General features: G+C 42.4%; 1 protein-coding gene across 1 annotated transcript; it reads right to left on the minus strand.

Annotated features, from left to right (window-relative positions):
- Window positions 1-10,681: 10,681 nt before the first annotated feature.
- il19l (interleukin 19 like) lies at window positions 10,682-13,974 on the minus strand. The gene is made up of 4 exons (XM_042090590.1): window positions 13,808-13,974; window positions 12,400-12,552; window positions 11,692-11,766; window positions 10,682-11,421 (listed from the first exon to the last, which is right to left on the minus strand). Exons 1-4 carry the CDS (start codon window positions 13,895-13,897, stop codon window positions 11,308-11,310), a joined length of 432 nt encoding a protein of 143 aa, XP_041946524.1. The 5' UTR covers window positions 13,898-13,974; the 3' UTR covers window positions 10,682-11,307.
- Window positions 13,975-20,090: the final 6,116 nt, after the last annotated feature.

Genomic DNA, 20,090 nt, shown 5'->3' on the forward strand with positions numbered 1-20,090 from the left:
CCAACATTAAGCTAAAGGCTACTTCAAAGTGCTCTCTAACATGCAGTGCAACAGGAAAGCTCAGACCCTTTCACGTTTTCCACACTGGAATGTTGAATGGATGTTTCAGACGCATCTTAAAATGGATTCATTCAATTCATTTTTTTTCCCCTCATCAACCTATGCACAATAGTGTTGAGTGTTTTGTAAATTTATGAAAAATGACTGAAATCACATTTGCAAGTATTCAAACCCTTTGTTACTGTATTTGCTGCCCTTGCAAATGAGCTCTGGTGCCTCCTGCTTCTATCAATGCTCCTTCAGATGCTTCTACAACTTCATTGGAGTCCCCTGTGCCTAAATTAATTCATTGGACATTATTGGGAGAGGCACACATCTGTCTATTAAAGGTCTCACAGTTGATGGTGTATGTCAGAGTGAAAACTAAGCCACGAGGTCGAGAGAATTGTCCGTAGACCTGCGAGACATCACAAAATATGGAAAATTTGAAAGGATATGAAAACTTTCTGGTTACAATCTACATGCATTGCCATAACTTTATTTGTTTATTATTTATGTATTTATTTTCATTTAATGTGTGGCAAATTTATGGTAAAGTCATAATAAACCTTTGGAAAAAGTTTGTTTGATCACCCACCAATATCTTCATTCATAAAATCTATACTGTGTCGGTTGGCTTGCAACTTGCAAATCTTACCTGTAGCCTATAACTTCAAGACGCGATCTTCTCAGTTTTTCAATTGGAAAAGTTGGCAATGGAGAAGATGCACTTTGATGAACTCTACATCCTTTTCTCAAATGTCCGTATTAATCACATATTAGCACAGTTGGGGAAACCCGGGCATCCTCTTTAGTTTAGGCTATCTATCAGAAGCACTAGACACATACTAACGCTAGTCAGCAGTTTCATCAGTGCAGCCAGAAAGTGAACTTCTCTTAACTATTGAAAAACTTGGTCATTTTGTGGTTAAGCAGCCAAACCCACTCAAAGCAGTATTGGGTAAAGTGTGTCTGTGTGTGTGCATGTGTGCATTGCGATTTTTATCGCAGTCATCCAGTAATCAAGGATATGGCGTCTGTGAGGGAAACACATACACACACATTTTGCTTTTGCTGTCTGGAAGGAAGAGCTCCTCTGACCCACTTTCACACAAACTCTCTTATCTTTATTGACACCTGAGCCAGGCTATTCCTGTCAGTGGAGAAATGCTTGTTTTTCATTTCATTGGAGTAGGCAATTCCGCTTATATTCACTCGCACGGTCTGATTGACTGCTGTACTGTATATGGGCATCTGCATTGAATAACAGGAGACATTTTTATAGCTTCAGGTGTTTCTGTGATGATTTAAATGGGAAACTGAGTAAACTACAATTTACTGACTTAAGAAAGACAGGAAGGAAGGAAGCACTTATAAAATCAGAGTATTGCACTATAATTTCTGAAGCTGAAGTCTCAAATGTGTCTGCCAAAGGTTTCGGTTGTGCAACCTGTTGAGTTTTGATGGGAGGTACGTTTCATCCATCTTGTGGTCAATGAGTGGCGCAATGTGACAAGACACTTATAGGTCAACCACTTTCTGTCTCTCAAATCTCAAATGATCATTTTTGGCTGAAATCCAGTATTGTCAGTGATCCGAGATAAACAGTAGATTTGATAACTAAACTAACCCAACTTTGTTTACAGTGAAGGTCATGAGTTCAACTGCCATGTAGCGCTTGTGTGTGTGTGTGCAATGCATGCATGTCCATGTTCATATGTGAGTGCTTTCATGTGTGACTTCATGTGTGACACACTAATCCCGGTGCAGTGAGCTGCCTGCAACAACAGCGGCGCTCAGGGAGCAGTCAGGGGTTAGGTGCCTTGCTCAAGGGCACTTCAGCCGTGGTCAGGGTTCGAACTGGCAACCCTCCGGTTACAAGTCCGAAGCGCTAACCAGTAGGCCACGGCTGCCCTTTTTTTTTTATATATATATATACTATAGTATAGTATATACATCAAAACACGTACCTCCCATACTCTTTTGATCCCGTGAGGAATGTGTGTGTGTGCAGACTCTCACTTTGACACACACCACACACCAGCACCAGTGGGAATTCCAGGCTTGCCCAGGGACAGGACACGTCCTTTTTGCAGGGACTGAACGAACGGACAACCGAGACGTCCACCCTAGGAAGCGGAAACACTGTGCACTCCTTTTCCAAAAATTTTCCGCGAATGTGAAAGTGATCTGGTTTTGTGAATGTATTGCCTAAGAGGGGACATATTCAAAGTCAACACTGCACATCAAGTTCAGCTCTCTCTTTAACCTAATGTAGCCCACAGCCGAGCGGTCTCATGTGGCTGTACAGCGGTGTTGCAGAGCATACAGTATAGACACGATCTCTAAGACTAACATGCTCAAGCCATTACACACATTGACAATTAGGCACCAAGTTTCTTTTACTTGCTCCAAATGTTTGAAGTCATTCTCATGAAGTCATTTTTTTTATCTTAGCAAAGCTTTATATATTGTTTGTTACTACATGCATTTCCTTATTTCCTTGAAAAAAAAATCTAGTTTCCATTTCCATTGTGGTGGTCTGAAGTGATCAATTTTGAACCCAGGGGCCCTCTAAGGGATGTTGTTTCATCCACATCCTCAGACAGAGCTGCTTGTTTCCATGTTTATATTTCCACTGTATTGTGTGGTAGGAGCATACTGAAAAAGGCGCTACGCCGAAACATGTCTGTGCAATAAAAACTTTTGTATGCAAGGTGTGGCATTTTTTCTTGTTAATATTTCTACCGTGGTGCTTTAAAGCAGTGCTATGCAAGTTTTTTTACCTTAATATACCATTTTGATGGTAAACACACTTGTAATAGAGAATCATTCACCTAGCATAGCCATAGCACATAGCTGGTAGTGTTCACTACAAAGTCATAGAGCATAGGTGGAATCATTCACCTAGCATAGCCATAGCGCATAGTTGGTAGTGTTTACCTAGCATAGTCATATATAAAGCATAGCTGGAATCGTTCACTTAGCATAGCTATAGAGCATAGCTGGAATCGTTCACCTAGCATAGTCATATAGAGCATAGCTGGAATCGTTCACCTAGCATAGCCATAGCGCATAGCTGGAATCGTTCACCTAGCATAGCCATAGAGCATAGCTGGTAGCGTTGACTTAGCATAGTCATACATGTAGAGCATAGCTGGAATCGTTCACCTAGAATAGCCATAGAGCATAGCTGGTAGCGTTCACCTAGCATAGCCATATAGCATAGCTGGTAGCGTTCACCTAGCATAGCCATAGAGCATAGCTGGTAGCGTTCACCTAGCATAGCCATAGAGCATAGCTGTAGCGTTCTCTTAGCATAGCCATAGAGCATAGCTGGTAGCGTTCACCTAGCATGACCATAAAGCATAGCTGGTAGCGTTCACCTAGCATAGAGTCGCCAAAGTACCCGAAACTACAATGGATACCTTTAAAGCAGGGGTGGGCAAACTGCGGGCCGGATCCGGCCCGCCAAGCACTTTCATCCGGCCCGCCGAGCATTTCATTTAGTTATCAGGCTGCTCGCTATTTTTTTCCTGCGATAGAGACGACATTGGTTTAGGTTAGCTTTACTGCAAACTGCTTTTCACTCTCCTTAGATAACGTTTACAATGTCAATGTCAAAACATCATGTTAAATAGAGATAACATCATGTTAAACTAAGTTAACTCTTAGTTATCTCCTTTGCAGCAGATCTAACGTGAACATTATGCAATCCATTGTCTGCACTCATGAGAGGGAGAGAGAGCCGCAGGTTCCAGCTGGCTTGTGATTGTTGATAATTGATATCTCCTTCAGAAAGTTTTAAAAGGAAATCATGAAATCATGAACAGTAGTTCCCACTAGTTTATGATTCTCTCAGCAACATATCAAAAATATAGAAAATGACATGTCATAAGACTGGCAGCCCTAGCCCTCTTACCCCCCACAAGCACACCATATGGCAACTGTGGCAAGGAAAAACTCCCATATTCCAGGTAGAAACCTTGAGCAGAACCTGACTTAATAGGGGGAGCCCATCTGCTTCTGGCTGGCTGCGCCCTCCAATAGCAGCAGATGTAGAATAATCTGAAAAAGTAGTCTACAGGATAAGATGAGTTAACTAAAAGCTTTCCTGTACAGGTATGTTTTCAGATCTTTGGTCATTGTCTGCAGAGTGTAACTCTGGGAGATCATTAACCCCAGCTCAGGTTTGAGCTGAGGTTGCTCCAGCATCCCTGCAGTGTCCCCATCTCAGGTTTGAGCTGAGCTTGCTCCAGCATCCCTGCAGTGTCCTGCATTGACTGGTTTGGTTTGAGTAGACAAAGGCAGGATTGGAGCCTCGGACAAATAACCTTGATCCAACTCTAGTTGTTTGAGTGACAGGTTTGAGATGTGAGACTGTCCAGTGCGGTATGTCAACTCTGTGTGTAGATTTGGGGTGGTGGTTGTCGTGCTTGGCACCTTGGAGATGTAGCCCATTGATGTGGTTGTGTGCAGAACTTTCATTGGGCTTGTTCCTCCTACATGTTGGAGCAGGTGTTGTAACACCTACATACTGAAGCAGGTGTAACACTTCACGCCTGAAGTTACACAGGTGGAAGCACTTGTGTGTGTGTGTTTGTGTGTTTGTCTCACATGAGGTTTCTGTCATGCTGTCATGCTGTCATATGCTGTGCCATTACACAGATGGAAGCAGTCTCTTGTGTGTGTGTGTGTATGCGTATGCGGTCATGCCGAAACACGCCGAAGTCATGGGATGAGAGATACAGTATATCTGGTGTGCCACGTAATTGCGGAGGCGGTGGTGACACACCGTGATGCTTGGCTTTGGTTTCGGAGAGGCGCCGGCGTACGTGTCGACTCACCTCTCGTCCTCATGCAGCTTTGAAACGTGACGGGGCGATGTGCCAGGGCATCACGTCACACAGTGCCATCGCTCCCACCACGCGCATCACACACTGTGCGTAGGGCACCAAAGGACAGAGGGAGCATCACAATTTAGCCATTTAGTAGCTTCACTGTAAACTGCGTTTCACTCTTCCTTTTATTTTTATTTTTTTTATTACTTTATTTAAATGTAGTGCTTTCATTTACAATCAAATCATTATGACAGGTCTTCTTCTACTGCACTACTATTTAACATTTTTACATTTTGTCCTTCAAAAAATAAACAATCACCAACAGAAACAAAACACAAAAAACATAACATTGACAATCATTGACAGAAAAAAAAAGGAACATCATGTTTCACTCTTCCTTGGGAACATTTACAATGTCAAAATGCACCAACACCATGCACGAACAACAGGATGCAAAGATGATACTTTTTGGGTCCTCTCAATCTCCACCACGTAGCAGATCTAACTTTACTTACTCAACTGAATTGGGAACACATCTTACACGCGCAGGAGAGAGACAAAGAGAGTGGCAGATTCCAGCTGGCTTGTCATTGTGTATCTCCTTTTTAATATAAGAAACTTTTAAAAGGAAATCATGAAGGCAACAAAGACGAGGCTACAGGAGGTTGAGACTTGTGAGGTTATCCAGTTTCCACTACTGACCATTTTAAACTCAAATTGGTGAGAGGCCTCTTTAACATATAGGATGCAATCAATGTGATTTGGAACATAAATATAAATAGAACACAAAGTAGAATATAAAGACTAGTTTACTACTTTGACTTTGTAGAATGGAATTGGTGAGTTCAATAATTAATTTTCCAAGCATTTTCTTTTAAATACTCTTTTGATCCCGTGAGGGAAATTTGGTCTCATTTATCCCAATCCTTGAATTGGTGAAACACACTCAGCACACAGTAAACACATAGTGAGGTGAAGCACACACTAATCCCGGCGCAGTGAGCTGCCTGCATCAACAGCGGCGCTCAGGGAGCAGTGAGGGGTTAGGTGCCTTGCTCAAGAGCACTTCAGCCGTGCCTACTGGTCGGGGTTCGAACCGGCAACCCTCCGGTTACAGGTCCGAAGTGCTAACCAGTAAGCCACTTACATGAAGCACATGATATTCCGAGCTGACTGAAACACATTCCATCCAGATAGCTAGTAAGTGGTTACCAGGCTCTTAATTCACTTTTAATTGCAAATGCAAAGAAATGTGATGCAACATGTCATTACATACTTCCATTTCCAAAGCAATGAAGGTTGCTTCTAGCAAATGAATATTGTGCAAATATTGTTGATATTGTGCTATCAATATGGCTCAAACAAACAAGGCTTGTAAACAAGAACTGGCAAAAGGGCATTATGATAATGTAAAGACTGAATGCTTCAAGTGACAATGCACCATTTATAAATCAGCATTTCTTCAGAATGCCACCTCTTGCCGGCCACGACTCAGGATCGGGAGGACCTGGGCTGCTGTTTGGAAGTTCCTAGCACACACTCATAGCCCACACACCACATGGGGACATATGGGGAAGGAAGTCTGACAACTTGGCAATGTGACTGCGTGCATGCGTCCATGCGTCCATGCGTCTGTGCATTGCGTGTGTGTAAATCTGATATGGATCCAGTCCTAATATGGATTAGATTCTGACCTGGATCCAGTTCTGATGTGCATATGGTTGTAATGTGGGTTCGGTTATCATCTGTTTTGGGTCTGGTGTATATCTGGTTTGGATCAGGGGGTCAGATTCGTCTGGATTTGGGAGTTTTTGTTCTTCTGCATCTTGTGTTTCTGAATCAACCTAAATTTCCAGATGAGTGTGTCTATCTCATGGGTCTCCTGACCCTCGGTGTTAACCCTTAACAAAAGTACCTATTTTCTCTCCTCTTGTAAACGGGTGAGTAGTCATATACTCAGTGTCTACACAAACAAGGGTGTGTGTGTTCACTCTTTAATACCATTTCTAAATTATTCTAAACTTAAAAACTACAAACTTTACACTATACTATAAACCTCAGACCACATCAGTTTTAGTTTTACTGTAGATCAAAAGTCATATCATTGACCTTGAACCGAAATGCATATTTTTCTGCAATGACATAACTTGATGGTTACCTGTTAACAGGTGGTGTAGGTGTAGCGAATAGTGATTATGAAGAGGTATGCCTCTCGGAAAAACTTGTCAGTGCTTTCTATGGGGTGATCAATATTGTGTACCAGCTGACATTGAAGGAAACACAGTTCCACTGATGAGTGAGTGACTAACTACTCTGAGAGAGACTGAATCTACGTCCTGTTGAATGACAGGCTTGCCGTGATGAAAGCTGTTACATCATCACTAGAAACAGCTCGATTCCTGATTAGACTAGCCATGACAGGGGATGGACCTGTATGTAACTTTACTTTCTGAAGTCAGAACAGAGATTTGGTGACTCCAGTCAAAGTGTGATTTGTGTAACTGGAAACATTTATACAACGTTGTCACATTAAATACTTATATGTGTAACTCGGGAGTGTGCGGCACTTCTCTCCTTTTGCAAGTGTTTTGGTTGCCAGCACCTCCTTTTCTGGTGTGCGTTTTGCACCTACATTCACTCTAATATTCCACTACCATCACATACTGCTCTTATAAGCTGCAGTAATGCCGCAGTCCAGAATGCCCTTAGACTGGTCAGATCTTAGTCCAGCCTGCCCTACCCTAAGACTGGTCAGATCCTAGTCCAGCCTGCCCTGCCATATGGCAGTTCAGTCGATTCTTGGAGGTCTCAACAGAGCAGTCAGACATCACCAGAGAAGAAAAAATTCTGGGAAATGTTTACATGAGAAGTGTAGTTCAAATTAACTGTGAAAACGACTTAGTTAACAGTTACTGAACAATCAAGAGTTATTTAACTGGTACTAGAGGAACATATAGAGTCTTATGTTCTCCCAAGTTCAGGATCACATTTAGCAAAAAGGCATCTGAACTTGAAAGTCAATGACTTGACTTAACCTCTTCTTTCCTTGCAGAGGAAGACAAGTTAAGCAATACTGATTTCTCAGTACCCAGCTACTGAGCTTTTTACTTTTTTTGTTGTACTACTTTCACACACTCCATCAAAGGCAAACTCCTGCCCCCCAAACACACACACACACACATTCAACAAATCCACCCGATGTTCTCATGTCACTGCAGAATATCATGTGAGATGTTTCTGCAGATTTTTATGAAAAAAAAACAAACTCGTAGGTATCTATGACTCATTAAAGGCATACAGATTTGGTGAAGTGGAAACTGCCAACTTTCATAATTTCTACCGGAACTCTTCGAGCTCAGAGTGTTCTCTTCCTTTCCCTTAGAGTATTACAGGTGTCATCATTCTTCAGTTTTCATTTTTCCTCTGTCAGAAGTGAAAACCAAAGACATGTAGGCTAGTCAGTTACAGGGCAAACGGAACACAATGCTTCAAGGTGCTGAGTTGGCTATCTCCTAGCACTCATTCTTGCATGCTCTGTTGTTTCAGTGGCTTTGATAAAGAGTTCACTTCCTCTGTCCACCCTCTGTCCACGCTGAGACCAATAACTATATGACTTTGATGATGCCCGATTTAACATAATTGCATAATTACCTCATATAACCATCGTGTGGCGTGTCAGAAGAGGTGTCATCGTGTGGCGTGTCAGATGAGGTGTGTTCCTGAATGTCCCAATGAGTCCAAATGACATGACATCCTCTTGTGATGATGTGTCTGCTGTTCGGTTCAGTAGATGACCTCTCTCGATGCCAGTGGGAATTATTCAGTGAGATAGAAAATGAGATTAGCATTCTTGATCACTGGCACCCATTTCCGTATCCTCATTTTCCAAAAACGTAGAAGTGAAACTAATTTATCTCCAATGCCATTCATTCAATTCTCACGAACTTTGGTACACGTCATCTACAGTCTTATCAATCTATGCCAAGAAATATGACTTGATTGACCAATTGTCATGAAACATTATAATCTCAATCATCATAGTGAGATAGAAAAGTGTACCATATATGACACAAATCAGCCAAAAGAGCCTGCTACAATTTACATATGTTATTATTATGACCGCCGCACAGCAAATAGGTTTAGTCAGATTTAAAAAAAAAAAAAATAATTCTTGCATGCCCAAATTTGCGTCAAGGATTCCCGGGACACTGAAAGACCGGGGTACACGAAACTTGGTGGGCATGTAACCCCACATGGATAGCATGGAACCATCGTTTTTCGTTTTCATCTGTAGCCCCCCCCGCTGGACTGGAACCCCCGAAAGGAGGGTAGGGCAGACACAGTTTTCTGTGAATATCTCGAGAACCGTAGGACCTAGTTAAAAACAAAAAAGTAAAAATGAGATGTTGTAATTGCAGGTATCTGTGACCTAACATGGTCAAAACTGCACGAAATTGAAAGTGTAGGATCATTATGACACCCTCCGAATGCCAAGTTTCGTGAACTTTCGTTCATGGGGGGCCATACAATAAAATTAGACAGTAGACATATGTACGCATGCATGCACATGCACACACACAGGCACATACGCAGGCACACACACAAGCACATGCACGCACACACATACACACACACACACACACATAAACATAAACATGTACACGCACACATGCACACAATTCAAGAATTTCTCAGAATTATGAACAGGCAAGATAGGGGTGGGGTTGTATAAAATGTATTTTACATGTGAAATTTATGAACTAATCATTTTGGTACTTGTTGTCTAGCAGATACCAATGAGAATTGAATGTGCATAATGCCATTCAGTGAGACAGTTAGAATCATATATGCCTTTCAGCGTGACTTATTTTTGTGGAAAAAATGTGCTGGACTGGGCGGCGGTCATATTTTGTACCGCTCTGCAGTACATCTAGTTTCAAGAATATGTGCCTGTGTTCCGGTGATTGGAAGTTGTCCCAGCCAATAGAGGCTGACAGGCCCTGTGTTTATGTCCAGTGTGGTGCTAGGTGGATGTGTTTAGTTAGGCCAGTCTTCCATGAGCCAGCTCCTCGTAGAGACACTCACTCAATTGAGCTGTCATCAACTTTAGATTGTAACACTGTTGCCGTTTCATCTAGCTCATCACAATAGTTGTATGACATGTTCAATGAACAAGTCCAACCACGTGGTTTTGTTTTCATGACGAAATAATGACACGCTTTTCCCCTCCATAATGGCATTTAGGAGGCATACAGATCACAAGAATGCAATTACTCCCATTAACCACTAGAGGTCAGTTCAAAAGCAGTTTGAATGCTTGCCAACTCACAGCCACTTCTTCTCTGTCATATCACTCAAGGTGTTTCTTTTAAGCAAATCTAAATTGAAACACAGGGTAGGTGGTCTTGTCTGGTGTTGTAGCCCCCCAACTATGGAATGAGTCAGCTTGGGTTGTGAGGATGGACTCCATGCTGCCTGTTTTTTAACCTCGTTTCAAAATATATATATTTTTTCCTGGCTCAAGATGTCAGTTGTTTTTTCTCCTTCATAGGCCTTATTTCTTTTATTTGTTGTCTTTTAAACTAAATTGGTCTCAGGTGTTTATTGTTGTGGATTTTCTACAGCACTTGATATTGTTTTGACCGTACTTGATACAGACACAGACTCTCTCATTTAATTGCATAATAGCTCTCTGAAGATGTCATGAGAATGCTTTCTGAGGAGGTTGCTTTGGCCCTTTACAAGATAGATTAGGATTTCAAAATACAGCAGAGAACAGCACACACACAGAAGACCATCTATTTATCTCAAACACTTAGAGCTTTATTGTAAAACAATATAATCAACATCTGTACAAAAACATCTTACAAAGGTCATTTAATGTTCAGTATAGCATCATTGCTAACATGAAAGCACCATAAGTTAAAACAACTGAAAAAAATTATGTTTTACTGACAATAAATTAACGCAAGTTTCAAGACTGTGACAAGTCATTCTCACTGTCAGTGCACAGCAACAACAGCAGGACATTGAAATAATGAACTCATTTGGTCAATTCTGACATTCTATAAAATTGTTATGAACAGGGCTTTGTATATATTCATTAATTAAATGAAAGCATTCTTTAAAACATTGAAATAATGATTTAATTTAGCAAATTAAGTATGTGACACTGAAATAACAAATCCATTCAATAAATTGAATGAGTCTATGATAATAAACACATAATAAATTAATCGTTTTATGAATTCACTCTATAAATTAGGAGACTGTATAAAAAGGCGCAAGACGAGGACATTGAAATGAGGTGTGGTGTAGCGTGGCGTGGCGTGGGGTGGTGTGGTGTAGCATGGCGTGGTGTGGTGTAGCGTGGTGTGGTGTAGCGTGGCGTGGCGTGGCGTGGCGTGGCGTGACATTGGGACTGGTCCTAGCCGTGCATGGCCTCCAAGGGAGCGTCTCTGCTGGTGTGGAAGGATTCCAGCCACTCCAACACCGCACCCAGCTCTCCCACCGCCTTCACTGCAGCAGCCTGGGGCTCCAACTGGAGGAAGGAGGGAGAGAGGGAGGGAGAGAGAGAGGGAGAGAGATGGACGGACGGTTAGACAGTTAGAGAGAGATGGGTAAGAGAGGAGAGAGGAGTCTGCTGTGTGTGTGTGTGTGTGTCTGTGTGTGTGTGCGTGTGTGTGTGTGTGTGTCTGTGTGTGTGTGTGTGTGTGTGTCTGTCTGTGTGTGTCTGTGTGTGTGTGTGTGTCTGTGTGTGTCTGTGTGTGTGTGTGCGTGCGTGTGTGTGTGTGTGTTTGTATGTGTATACCTTGTCAAAACTGGCGAGGATGGCCTCCATCTTTAATCTGCTCTGCTCTCCACACTGGCAGTGCATCTGATCATGCTGTCCAATAGAGAGTCAAGTCAAGTTTATTTATATAGCGCATTTCATACACAGAGGTCATTCAATGTGCTTTACATAAACAAAACCAAACAATAATAACAAATAAAAGCATAGAAGGGCAATATAGTCAAAGAATAGAGAGTTAAAAGGTAAAGATCATAATAAAAAGAAAACATAAAACACAATGTAAACTCATTTAAAAATAAAGAATAATTAGTAAGCAAAAACAAAGGCAAAAGTAGTAAAAAAAAGTAATAAAAGACAAGGTAGAATAATTATCAAGGCAGATTCAGAATTTGTAACTCGGCACAGTTAGCAGAAAGCATCTGAGAACAGTGTGGTCTTAAGTCTAGATTTAAAACTGGCTACAGAGAGGGCACAAAGAGTTAGTGAAGTCAGGAATGTGGTGTGTGTTTGTGTGTGTGTGTTACAGATGTTAGAGTATGTGTTTGTATTGTGGGTCTTTATTAGCGGTTTGTTAGTGTGTGTGTGTGTCTTGGTATGTGCGTTGTGAATACTGTGGGTGTGTGTTGGTGGCGTGTTAGTATGTGTGGTGAGAGTGCTGTGTGTGTGTGTGTGTGTGTGTGTGTGTGTGTGTGTATGTGTGCTGGTGGTGGTAGTGGTTAAACTCACACACTGGCGCAGGTCCTTCTTGATGCTGAGGAAGGCGTTGGCCAGCACCCCTGTGCTCCTCTGCTGCAGCATGTGGCTGGCGGAGGGGCTCCCAAACACGCGCTCCACGTAGAAACGCAGCAGGTGGCGCAGGAAACAGCAGCTCTGGGACACCTGTGAGGAGAACAGCGCCGCCCCGTCAGTCACGCAACGCTCTCACCACCATTACACTTTACGCTGACCCTAACCCTAACTCAAACCTAACCCTAACTCAAAACCTAACCCCAACCCCTAACCCTAACCCTAACCCCTAACTCAAACCTAAACCCTAACTCAAACCTAACCCTAACCTTAACCCCTAACTCAACCCTAACCCCTAACCTTAACCCCTAACCCTAGCTCTGGGACACCTGTGAGGAGAACGCAACGGAATGCTCTCACCACCATTACGCAACGCTACATGGCTCGGCAGAATACTACATTCTAATTGCTTGATTTGTGTTTTGGCAGGTTGGTTGTTTGTCTGTTAGACTGGATTATTGACAGCTGATGCAGCCAATCAGTGTTTGCCAAATTGCTAACTGTGGATCAGCTGCAGGTTACTTAACACTGAAAGAGTCATAACATGGTTTGCTGTGTAACCTCTCTAGGATCATGCAGAGTGACCAATCGATTTTAAAAACCAGTTAGCTGAGCGTTAATGCATAATGTATTACTGTATATTCATGATAACGTAGTAATTACTAAATCTCTGTCATAGAACACATGCTATTATGACCTTATCACGTGCACACCTCATGTGCAGCTGAAGGGTTGGACTAAAAGCCGTGGCCTACTGGTTAGCACTTCGGACCTGTAACCGGAGGGTTGCCGGTTCGAACCCCGACCAGTAGGCATGGCTGAAGTGTCCTTGAGCAAGGCACCTAACCCCTCACTGCTCCCCGAGCGCCGTTGTTGTTGCAGGCAGCTCACTGCACCGGGATTACTGTGTGTTCACTGTGTGCTGTGTGTGTTTCACTAATTCACAGATTGGGATAAATGCAGAGACCAAATTTCCCTCACGGGATCAAAAGAGTATATATACTTATACTTATACTTAAGTTCAGCATGGGACACCAGAAGACTTCACTCTTACGCTGTCTTAATAGAGTATAAGACATTGCGTCAAAAACACTGATACAAATACACTGTTTTTACTCCGGGTCTTTTTTCATGTTCTTTGTTCATTCCTTTTTGTTTGTTTAGAATTATGTCCTTTTAATTATACCTTATGTTCCCCATTCTCTATATATAATGTCAAAAGCATTTGAGTTAAATAAAATAAAATGTGCTGCATACATGAACTTGCCTTGCCTTGTTAAAGATTCAGACGAGGGATTCTAGTATCTAGTATGCAGACACAAGAGAAAATAAAAGGTTTGTGCGTTACCTGAACATCCTTCAAAATGTCACTCTTCATCAGCCTGATGCCAATCTGTGTGTCTTGGGCGACCTTTGGAGAAATATCACAGCTGTGCATTAGTGGTTCGCCGCGCACAAAACCATCTGTAAGCCTCTAATCCTGTAGTGTGTTTGAGACGAAGAACTCCTGGACTGAGTGTGTACTTTCCCAGATCCCTTCTAGACACCCATCACTCTACGTCACCTCCGTCCCATAAAAAAACAGGTTCTAACCAGTTAGGCCGGATTCTGGAGTGGTGACATATAGCCAGAGACAGTGGCTGTGTCAGGAAACGCTTCAGTAAGTCGCAAGCACCTTTCTCTTACTGTAATCCTTCATTTAGCCCTTTTGCCTGACGCAGCAACGAATGGAAACGAGTAAAATGACACGGCCCTGACATGCCATATCCACTGCATGGCTGAGTATGGGAAGTGATGTGTGTATATGAGCTATATTATCCCAGCAATACAGAGCTTTTGTAATGGTCAGGAGGGACCAACAGGTAGAGGAAACGGGCAGTATGCCTGCGGCTATGTGTATCTGTATAGCTGTATGTTCAGAATGAAGTGACAATCTGGGCATTCTTTAAAAAGAGGAAAGTGGAGACAATGTTAAGGGCCCCAGGTTGCATGTGTGTGTGTGTGTGTAGATGCGTGTGTGTGTGTGTGTGCATGTGTGTGTGTGTGTGTGTGTAGATGCGTGTGTGTGTGTGTGCATGTGTGTGTGTGTGCGTGCGTGTGTGTGTGTGTGTGTGTGTGTGTACATGCGTGCATGTGTGTGTATGCATGTGTTCTCACCACACTCTGGCGGATGGAGAGGAAGTGGTGACGCAGCTCGTGTGTGTGGACATTGACGGTGCAGCTGCCCAGTTGGAGTCTCCGTGCTGACATCACGGGACACACACACAGCAGCAGGAGACACACCTTCATCATCATGGTCGTCATCTTCATCATCATCATTCTTAGAGATTTTTTCTTCTTCTCCTCAACACTGGGTAACACAACAAGATTGTACATACATATTCACACATGGATACCTTTGATGACAAATCTACTTTGTTATAATCTGTCAAATATACAATTACATTCACGGCAAATTGTTGTTGGATTATTTTTTTTTGGTACAAACATGGCCATGAATTCATGAACTGCCCATTGAGTTAGCAGCTACAAGTCACAGATAGGCGCTGATGCACTGAAACATATAATACACAATGCTAATGCAGCGCAGTAAAGAACACAATTTATTTGATCAGATGACCAGGTCAACTCAGCTCATATAATGATTCTTTTACAGTATCTGTGTTTTTGCACTAAAGACTTCAATTATTCTTTTCTATCTATTTCTTACTTACTCTGTGAAGTTCAGCAAGCTCTGAGTCTAAGAATTAGTGGTATTGACGTGACAATATGTGATCAAGTATATGACCATGACCTTGAACTTGAACTTGAACAGATCTGTAGCCTACAAGACTGTGCATAAAAACTGTCAAAATGATTCCCCTCCATAGGGTCTTACTTCTGGTAGTTGAAGTAATAAAGTCCAACAGCCAACAGAACACTGAAGCCATAGCAAGACGCTGCAGGATGCTGTGGTTGGTTTGCGTTCTGTATCATGGGACCGCTCACTAATAAATGCATATTTTGCCGACAGATGAAGCACCGCACACTCAATGCTTTTATGAAATCAATAGTGTTAAGATCGCACCGTTATCGATTGAACAGAAGCACTGAAATGGAGACAGAGTGTGCGGCACTTCACTGCCTGTTCTGAGTAGGGATCATCACCTCGCCAACAGACACTGGTGTGTGTTACACTTTACTTTAATGTAGCTGACAGATAGAACCAGTACCCAGATAAATCAGTGTACACTGATCTGAACATCAGTGCACACATCAAAGAGAGTTATATATGAATATGATTCATATACAGTGGAGCCTGTGGCTGTGCTAATTTCTGCGTTACCTGTCGCTGGACTGTGCAGGTGTTCTCTGTCGCAGGTGTCCTGTCGCTGGACTGTGCAGGTGTTCTGTTGCTGGACAGTCGCAGGTGTTCTCTGTCGCAGGTGTTCTGTCGCTGGACTGTGCAGGTGTTCTCTGTCGCAGGTGTTCTGTCACTGGACTGTCGCTGGTGTTCTGTCGCTGGACTGTGCAGGTGTTCTGTCGCAGGTGTTCTCTGCTGGAGTGCAGGTGTTGTCTGCTGCGATGCTGCTGATGCTCTGCCATTCTGACGCTGAGCCCTTATATTGGCCAGGTGGGGACTTTCTCTCACCTGTGGGCTCTGCTAGGAAGGGGAAGAGGAAAGCTGCAAGTTACAATCAATCACTCACATGCTCACCCACCCAGGATTTTCTGCACACGGAATTCCATTTCCACATTTCCAGGATTGGGGCAGTGGCAGAATTGTTGTAGTTCTATAAATAGCCAAGGATTAAATATGGATGTTAAACTAATAATACCTGAAAGCAATTACGTAGTTTGGAATGAGGATTAGCTCACATCTTCACAGTCTCTCAGAGTCACTTAAAAGAATATATGATTCATTCCACCACTCCTTCCTAATCTGATTGCGGAGCTCCCACGTAGCTGTGTGGATGATGCCAAAGAGGCTTTTCTTTTCTTTTGATGTGGTGGCTCGTCCTGAGGATTCCCTTCATGCCGCTGTGCCATTCACAGAGTGCCATTCACTCGCCAGCTCAGACAGGTTGGTACTTGTAGTTACTGTAAGCGACGCATGGAGCTCTTACGAGGATGACACAGCTGTAGTGCACGACCTGGAAAAAAAAAAATGAGATAATACTGCAACAACTTTATTTTTAGCTCCTTCTGAACTACAGTTTCATTTAATAAAAGACTGTGGGAAAGAAAGTGTAAAAATGAACATATATATACTTCACCCATATCGACCTTAAAGTGATGAAAGTCTTTTGACTTGGTGACAGCAATGCTGTTTCACACAAACAAACACACACACACACACACACACACACACACACACACACACACGCACGCACATACAGTATTAGTCTGAGCATCTTGCGTCTTGATGACGAAGTTTCATAACTCAAAAAAGACATAATGAATCATTATATAAACAGTACTGAGTTTCAATCTGATAAGACACTAAATGATTTCCCTTCAAGGCTTGGCACCTCTTCAGACCACATCTGTCAGGACAGGGTCTCCAACTGGCTGAGGAGCCTGGTAGGAAACTGATAGGGAAAGTGCTAAAACCAGTACACACACACACACATACACACACACACACACACACACACACACATTACTTTGTATATTACCTAAAGCTAACAATGACAATGATGTTTTGTCTATAATAACAAGTATAGCAGCATATCTTTTATCTTTTCAGCAGATATACAGTATGTTACATGCTGTATTGTAATTCTTGTTTGTTTAGCTGTTCTCTCACTCTCTCTCTCTCTCTCACTCTCTCTCTCTCTCTCTCTCACTCTCTCTCTCAGAAAGTGATTCAGAAAAAGAGACAGCTATGGCATAGAGTTGGCATTTGACATGGTCTGCATGGGCATCAAATCAAGAGTTTTTTCTGAGGAGAAGCATTTTCCCTCCGTAAGAGTGGCATGGCATGCTGCCAGCGTTTCCTCAATGGCCACCTGCCAGAAGACATGTTTCTTGTACATACTCCTCAACTCATTCACCTTCTCAGCAACACACACACACACACACACACACACACACACACACACACACACACACTCACTCACTCACACACACACACACACACACACACACACACACACACACATACACAAATACATGTTTCTTGTACATACTCCTCAACTCATTTACTTTCTCAGCAACACACACACACACACACACAAATACATGTTTCTTGTACATACTCCTCAACTCATTCACCTTCTCAGCAACACACACACACAAACACACACACACACATAAATACCAACACCATCCCCTCCTATAAGGAAGTAGCAGTGATGGATTTAACATGTCTTCTCATAAAGGGGAGAGGTTTTTTTTTATTGAAAATATAAACGTGAAACTGGATATAACATAAAGAATATTCCATAGTGTAGCAAGAGCAACTCTGAGAGCAGAAGAAAGACAAGAAATGCAAGTTTAGAAACTGTCTGTTCAAGGATTAATCATTATGCATAATGTGTGTGTGTGTGTGTGTGAACCTATTTAACCTATTGTTCAAAGGGCATCCGTTTTTGGTGTTCATCATTACAAACACTTAAAGGAAATTGTTCATGCGTGGTCCCCAGTCATTGTGGTAGTAGAGGCAGCCTTCTGAAGGTGCACTGCAGGTAAGAACAGAACCTCGCCAAATGCAGTGACCTAGAGGATGTCTGTTTATATACTGTATAGCGCTACAATACATAACATGCATTCTTCAAATGACTCGTCTTTCACATTGATTAATCTAGATTCATACCATTCTCTGAGACACCTTGGTAAAAGAGATCTGTTGTATAGAGCCGGAGTGTACATCATTCCCTTTTTAGACTTCCCTCTCTTAATAAAATTTCCCATTTTGTGAAAAAAAAATCTTACTGTCCCTTTTTTCACACTGTAAAATTAGCTGAGCAGGAGTTGTCTTTGTTTTAATTATGAATGAACTTTCGGTCCAGGGAGTTTATGACCCAGATGATACATTTTACACTTCCACTTTGGGTGTGTGACTTGGTTGTGTGGGTATGGGTGTGTGATTTGGGTGTGTGTGTATGTGGGTGGATGCACAGACCTGTCTAAACCTGTAACATACTTGCATCATTGTCTGGATCTGTAATTATTCCCCTGTGTTAAGATCCCAATTAAAACATCAAAATGTGTGTATCTGTGTGTGTGCTTGGCTGTGTGCACGTGCGTGCGTGCGTGTGTGTGTGTTTGCATCATTCTAGTCAGTGTCCAGCTATGCTTGTTCTGCAGTAAAGACCACACCACCTCTGCAGGTTCCCCCACTAATCACCACAAGGTCAGCCCTCCCTTTCATGACATGACTACCCACATCACGGACTCTGGCAAAACTTCCCAACATTTCACCGTTCCTCTAACCAAACTGGTTTTCTATATGCTAAATGTACACATTGGATGCATATGTTCCTGAGGGCATTTTCCATACAGTACTTTTGCATGACACAATGATAGCCTCTTCCTTCTAGCACGACATAAGAAAGTACATTGCATTGCAGCCTCTCATTAGTGACCAAAGGACTCAAATGGTTTCTGAAAACCCCCTATATGAAGTATTTCCTTGTGCTCTCTTTTCTCGGTTGAATCAGCAGCCTGGAGAAAAAATGGGCAGTGATATCTCACAAATGTTTTTTGATTCTTTGGTCTTTGATTCATGACAAGAGGGAAGTTTCATCAGGAAGAAAGTAGCTCTGTTATTGTAATTGTAACCTGGAGAGCATGCTGTGCCAAGTCAGCAAGTCAGCAAGTCATTTCCATCTTCCTTTACAAGAACAGCACAAGGAACCCTTCATTCTGACAACACTCTGGTCCAGGCTGTCCATTTAGCTCTAGTCTAAGGGTGGGGTTTGATTCAGATGAAAGGTAGATCGATTTAGTCTCATTGTAAGGGTGGGGTTTAATTCAGGTGAGAGTTGAGGTTTAGATCAGTATTCATGTCAACTGAGACTTCAGACAGCTGGTGGTCTAGGTATTTGAAAATATCATACATTTATATCAGTGCCATGAAACATAAAAATAATGACCTGTTTCTAAACTTGTCAGGTGACTATGACTTGACAAAACAACCAGTGTGTTGTTCATTGCTGCATGAATGTTAAATCTATCATGTTTTTACAGGGGATGCTCTTCTGCTCAGACTCACAGTGCTGGCGTTATGGCCCTAGGGCACAGGAAGTCCTCACCTAATCACAGGAAGTCCTCACCTAATCAACACAAATCAGAGAAAAAGTCCAAACACACTCAAAGCCTACAGATGTGTGTGTACACCCCTGAATAACAGGATGTGGTCTGTAACATATTAAAGAGTTGAGGACTGAACCAACTTGAGGTCTATTGTTTGATTTCCCCTCCTCTGTCATCATTAGTTAGCCTAGAAATTTAGACGCACCCAAATTTCATTTGCTGCCAGGGCTAGTCTAGCAACTCTCTATTGGCTTGGCTTGTGAGCTCGAAAAATTAAACTTCTATCAGGCCAATCAAATCGTGTATAGAGTCGTTAGGCGGGCTTAACATAGTGATTGATGGTTTGGCTTGAATTCCCTGCTACTTGAAAACAAATAAGATGGATGTTGCTG

Source organism: Alosa sapidissima, chromosome 4, assembly GCF_018492685.1.
Source record: "Alosa sapidissima isolate fAloSap1 chromosome 4, fAloSap1.pri, whole genome shotgun sequence".
Taxonomy (NCBI): domain Eukaryota; kingdom Metazoa; phylum Chordata; class Actinopteri; order Clupeiformes; family Clupeidae; genus Alosa; species Alosa sapidissima.

What these genes read in the sequence shown, in the direction of transcription:
- il19l (XM_042090590.1), bottom strand. Translation starts at nt 13,897, where the DNA reads ATGCACAGCTGTGATATTTCTCCAAAGGTCGCCCAAGACACACAGATT. An exon ending in ACATTTTGAAGGATGTTCAG is followed by an intron (nt 12,553 to 13,807) that starts GTAACGCACAAA and finishes TTCTCCTCACAG; the next exon opens with GTGTCCCAGAGCTGCTGTTT. An exon ending in TCCTCGCCAGTTTTGACAAG is followed by an intron (nt 11,422 to 11,691) that starts GTATACACATAC and finishes TCCTTCCTCCAG; the next exon opens with TTGGAGCCCCAGGCTGCTGC.